The sequence below is a fragment of the Lagopus muta genome, chromosome 1, assembly GCF_023343835.1.
Source record: "Lagopus muta isolate bLagMut1 chromosome 1, bLagMut1 primary, whole genome shotgun sequence".
In the NCBI taxonomy this organism is placed as follows: domain Eukaryota; kingdom Metazoa; phylum Chordata; class Aves; order Galliformes; family Phasianidae; genus Lagopus; species Lagopus muta.
The window spans coordinates 169,101,515-169,107,514 of record NC_064433.1 but is presented as its reverse complement, the minus strand read 5'-3'; the positions used below and the strand labels follow the sequence as shown (position 1 = coordinate 169,107,514).

At 39.9% G+C, this 6,000-nt stretch overlaps 1 protein-coding gene across 1 annotated transcript in view; it reads left to right on the top strand.

Moving 5' to 3' along the window:
* Positions 1 to 1,655: 1,655 nt before the first annotated feature.
* Positions 1,656 to 6,000, top strand: part of COG6 (component of oligomeric golgi complex 6) — a 50,331-nt gene continuing 45,986 nt past the window's right edge. The window contains exons 1-4 of the mRNA XM_048933541.1: positions 1,656 to 1,830; positions 2,562 to 2,705; positions 3,260 to 3,331; positions 4,071 to 4,129. Coding sequence (XP_048789498.1) covers positions 1,720 to 1,830; positions 2,562 to 2,705; positions 3,260 to 3,331; positions 4,071 to 4,129 — 386 coding nt within the window. The 5' untranslated portion in view covers positions 1,656 to 1,719. The remainder of the gene's footprint in view (positions 1,831 to 2,561; positions 2,706 to 3,259; positions 3,332 to 4,070; positions 4,130 to 6,000) is intronic.

The following is a 6,000-nucleotide window of genomic DNA, read 5'->3' as shown; positions in this document are numbered from 1 at the left end:
GTTTGTTTGTTTGTTTTTCCTTACTTACTACAGAAAACTTTTTTGTCTTTCCCTTCAAAAAACCATATAACTCAATGTGTTTGAAGGTACGTATTAGCTTGGGTTACTTAAATACCAGGTGGCATTCCACAGTTGTTCCACAGAATAAACTGTGCTCCTATCTGTAGTGCACCAGATGGGCGTTCTGTGAACACTGTTACCATAATAAAGTATTGAAATAAGCAAATCAACAGAAAACACTGGGTACCAGCCATTTCTTTGCTGCCACCTGTAGTTTGGCTGCTGTGTAAAGTCTTTGGTCAGATAACTTATGCTTGAGTAACTTACACACACTTTACAAACTGTCTTCTGTTGGTACACAGGGACTGATAGATGAAATCAAAGTACCTTCTGGCAGTTACGGACCACAAACTCCCAGTCTTTTTGTCCCACAGTGTTCATTCAGTTGACTTAACAGGAAAATGTTTGCTGATGGACAGGGAAGTTAGTAAGAATGCCACGTGAAAAATTTGTGTCACTTAGAAACCATGTCACAGCAGCTGAGTTTTAGACGGTGACCTCATGTTTTCTGTTTTAAAATATTTTTTACAAAGAAAATGCCAGCCTGCAAATAATATCCATTTTAGAAAAAGTAAGGTTTTTATTTTTCAGTTTTTCTTTATGGTGGTTGCATTTAATATTCCTAAAAGAGTAAAATAATAATAGCAATAATAATAATTCTCATCTTCTCTAGGGAACACAAGCACCCATAAACACATGCTTTTTCAAAATCCTATGGGTTATTGCATTAGCTAGAAGCATTGCAGCTCATGAAAGGAATTCTTGGAAAAATATGCTTCCAATAATGGAGAACTGGAAAGCAAAGAGTGGATGCTTCAAAAGATAACACATGCACCAAATGCCAGAGAAAAACCTGTGTGGCTCCTTATATGTCTGTGGTATAATAACCTGTTGGATGAAACTTGACAATGACTTTGACTAATCTGAAACTTGTGGTTCACGTAGTGTCACAGAATCACAGAATGGATTGGGTTAGGAGGGACATCAAAGCCCATTCCCTGCCATGGGCAGTGCCACCCAGCAGCTCAGGCTGCCCAGGGCCCCATCCAACCTGGCCTTGAGTGCCTCCAGAGATGGGGCATCCACAGCTTCTCTGGGCAGCTGTGCCAGCATCTCACCATCCTAGTCAAGAAGTTCAAGTCCTTTTGACTTCAACATGTGTCTTCACTGTGACAATACATAACACAGATTAATACTGTTCGAATCTTTGTTCAATCTGGTGGCAGTATCCGATTTACGGTTGGGATGGGATCCTTCCAATAACAGATTTTTCTGTACGTGATTAAAAAGCACGGCTCACATCTGCAGCTGTCATTGCGGGCTGTTTTACATCTTTATTTTAAGTTTTAAGCAAATTCCTGACGTGAAGCACTCAGTGTCATATCGATGTACCAGACCCAAGTCAGACCCCTGTGGGCACCGCTCGTCACCTGGACTGCTTTTTAAAGGTTAAAATTCTGAAGCTCCTCGGCAGCCTTTCAGAGCATTCTCTCCACAGCCCTCAGCTTCGGTGTGGAATTAATTGCAGATGCTTTGTTCGCAGCTAACGTAGGGCTCTGGGTCGGCACAAACACATACGGAACCAAAGCCCGGGGAGCGTGTTTCCGCGGGAGCCATTGAGCAGCACGCAGGCGGCCGGGCAGCCGCGGCCGGGCAGCCATGGCCGACACCGCTCCGCCGCCTTCGGCGGTTGCCCCGACGGGCCCGGGCATCAACCCGCTGTCCCGCAAGCTCAACAAGATCCTGGAGACGCGGCTGGACAACGACAAGGTGGGGCAGGTGGCGGGGCCGGGGCCTGCGGGCAGAGCCGGCCGAGGTGCCGCTCCCGGCGTCGCTGCGCGGCGCCGTGCGGGCGCTCGGAGCGTTGTGTGCTGAGGGAGGCTTGGAAGCAGCTCGTTCCGATGCAGCTCGTTCCGATGCAGCCCTGCGAAGGCTCAAAGCTCCGCTGTTAGGGCGCTTCCATAGCTTTACCTGATTTAGCTGCTTCGTAGCTGTGAATGAGACGTGCTTAGACCGATTTTTGTGATTAAAGCTATAATGAAAGTAAACAGTCGTGTATTACGTTAAAAGAAATACTCGTAATTATTTTTGTTATCTACTGACTGATCTAAAGCGTGCTGTTTTTGTGTGCTTGTTTTTCTCTAAAACCATAAAGAATGATAGAATCACAGAGTCATTCAGGTTGGGAAAGACCACGAAGCTCATCCAGTCCGACCACCAACCCATCCCAGTGCCCACTGACCACGTCCCTCAGTGCCACCTCTACACCTCACGCGGTGACTCCACCACCTCCGTGTGCAGCCTGTGCTGCTGCCTCTCTGCTCTTTCAGAGAATGATGTTTTCCTAATATCCAACCTGTACACTATCCAGCATAACACTAACATTTGCTCCAAAACCCCGAACTTGAGTAGGTTGCAGCCCATGTGATGTGCTTCTTTGTAACTTTCTCTCAAGTTAAAGGTTGTGGGTTGTTGTTTTTGTTTTGTTTTTCCCTTTTTAGGAGATGCTGGAAGCACTCAAGGCTCTCTCGACGTTTTTCGTTGAAAACAGTCTGCGCACCCGAAGGAACTTGCGTGGAGACATTGAGCGTCGGAGCTTGGCCATCAATGAAGAATTTGTCCACATATTCAAGCAAGTTAAAGAGGTAGCAGCTTTACAGTTTGGTAGTTATTTTGCTCAAATAGAGCTGCGTAATTTTAAAAAGCCCTGTCCAATCATTTTGAAAACTTCCAGTGATGGGAATTCTGCCATAACCCTGGGGAGGTTGTTCCAGTGATGGATTATTCTCACTGTAAAAAAAGAAAATAAATTCTTTCTTTTATCAAGGGGAGACTCCTCCCAGTATATCTTGTGTCTGTTGACCCTCATTATCATGTGCCTCCTTGTAAAAAGAGTGCATCTATCCTCTCTGTAACTGCCCTTTACATGCAAGAATAATATGATGAGGTCCCCCTAAGCCTTTTCTCCAGAATGAAAAGACCAAACGCTTTCAGTTATTCTTCAAAGGACAGGTTCTCCTGCCCTTTGATCAAATTTGCAGCCCTCACATCAGTTCTGAGTTGTGTTGACCTGAACTAGACATAGTACTCAATGTGTGATCTGCATGTTCCTAGTAACAGAGGAATGTCATTTTGGTGGGGTGAAAGTGGTCCTGGGCATGACATTCCTGCTTTGTTTCTGTTATTTGAACTTATTTAGGAGCTTGAGAGTATAAATGAAGATGTTCAAGCGATGAGCAGCTGCTGTGAAGATATGTCCAGTCGTTTGAAGGTAATGTATGAAGAAATGCACTTTGTTCTTTTACTTTTAGGTTGTAACTGTTTTCTTTAGAAGTATAAATAGTTATTTCAGAAGATTAACAGTGACACTGATATATGACTATTATGTATTATGCAGTATTCAGATATTTCTTTTTTACTTTAGAAAATGCATTGAGGAAATTATTTTACTTTCTTAGAACTTAATTTATTTGGAATGTAGCAATATACTTCTGAGAATATCAATTTTCATTTGTGTTTGAGAGGAGAGAAAATAGTTTGTTGGAGAGGATGTGTGAAAGATTAAAGCATTAACTATTTTGTGTATTACTGTATAAAATTTAAATTTATTCAGCCTTGCACACTGAGTAAAGCATGAATAGCATGACCATGTATATAACTAAAATATATTTGTTAGAAATTATCTTGTAACCAAAGAGTGAGAAAAATCAAGTGTGCCATCTTGATTCTACTGGTTTTGTTTCATAACATTGTCTCTCAGGAAGCCTCTTCATCCAAACCAAAGTGTGCAATTATGTATGTATATAATAATAAAAATATATACAGATGAAGTTGGTTTTTTTCATACCTGAAATTTTGGAGAGTTAATAAACGTTATTAGTTTTTTGTGTTGAAGAGTATATGCTCTTTAAAATATTTAATCAGAAAGGTTTGGAAGTATTATTTGTTTTAGAAGTTGTGTGGTACATTTTTAATGTTTGTATTCTTCATATACTTGATTCTAACTCTAGGCAGCAAAGGAACAAACCCAGGACTTGATAGTAAAAACCACAAAGCTCCAAGCAGAAAAGTACGTATGCCATCTTACTTATTTCTTGAAGGCTTGACAGTACTGATGTAATTTTATTTTAGATCTGGTTCTGCCACTTCTATTTTTGTTTAGTGACTTTGCTTTTTTTGTGTCTGTAGTTCTCTTTTTTGACACTGTGTTCGTAGTTCAATTTGAATAAAAATATAGAACTCAAGTTTATTTAAAGAGGATACAAAGGTGAGAAGGCGTTAATACTTGTTGTCATAAAGATGGGCTTTGTAGAGAAAAGAGTTGTACTGTGTGCTCAGTATGGCTTTGCTTTGCCTACTGTCCATTGCTAACGTAAGTTAAATAATTTTATAACAGATAATGGACCTGCATGAGATCAAAATTCATTCAACTTCAGTGTTTATTTTGCATTTTGGGCATTTGGGATATACCACTGGATGTTAGTTAATGGATGAAAGCTTGTTTTTCAATTGTTTGAAGTTGGTTTTTTTTTTCTTGTTTAGTGTTCCAGTAGTGTAATGCCAATGACTGGTATTTTCTGTGTAACTCAGAGACATACAGAAATTTGATGCAAATGGATTGAAGTATCCTTTCTTTTTATTTGCTTTGAAATAAGGGCTTTCTCATGCTGCAGTGAAATGTTTTCTTGTTTTTTTTACGCAGAAGACAAGCGAACAGTGCCTATTTCTATATTTTAAGTGAATTCCTTCACCCTACAAATACATTAGTATAGGGAAGTTGTTGGTCATTATTTCAGTTTATTATTGTGACATGATATTCATCTTTAAAGGAAGGACAGTCTAGGTTTAGACATTAAAAGGAAAGGGAGTAAGGGTGGAGGAGTGGGATTTGTGACCTTGGACTGATTCCTGTAGTGATGAAACCTTACTGAAGTATTTCAGCACTAAGCCTTGCATTAGTTCCACAGATTCTGTGATGGTGTTAATGCTCCATGTCCATTGGAGATCACTCTGCTGTTCAGGGACTGGCTGTAAGAAGAAAAGTTGAGTTATAACCTGCTTTGCCATCTTTGAAGTTAACTGTGAAATATATAAGTACTGTTTAATGAGCCTAACGTAGACCATTTTTCCCTTAGTTCTGCAGCCTCCTTGTGGAAGAGAAAATTTGTATTTTGCTCTTTTCAGTATTTTTATTAATAGGAAGAGGATAATAATAGCCTCTGACAGATTGGTGTAATTTTTAATGTTTCTGTGATTAAGGCATCTGGTTTTACAGCTTCAGCCTTTGTCAGTTTAGAAGAATGAATCTCTTCACTTTATGAACTTTCTTCTAAAGATTATATATAGCTCACTGGAGATTAGAAACAGTTATTCCCAGTGATACATTCCTAGTAGAAATTATGACATTGGGTAGCTCTGGGTGCACTTTCAAAATTAGAGGGTTCATATTGTGGACTTCAGTAGGAAGTGGAGTCTGATTGAATGTGAGATTGGAGCGTAACCTATCCATACTTTCATGTTGAATTACAATAACTTCTTGAAATGCAGTACTGGTTGATATAAAATGAAGGATTTAGCAAAGTCAAATTTTAAGTAAATGAGCAGAAGTCAGTGCTAAGAAAATGAGTTACTTTGAGTTTGAGCATCTGAAGCAGTAAGGTCATCTATTTTTGTCTAGTCTCAAGAACAGGAAAGCTGTTTTGATTCCCTGTACTGAAGCAGAATGGAGGGATACCAAGACCAATTCCAAATGCAGTATGTCTGATTGGTCTTAAAGTCATTAAAGGAGATTACGCAGAGCGTGCATCAGTAGTTCTACAGTATATTCCTTAAACAGTAGTCAACTTAAAAGACTTTCTGCAAATTTACCTCGAGAACGCAGAACATTCTTCAAGCATAAGAAGAAAAACGTTGGGAAGCAGCCTGTCTTTCATTCTGTGA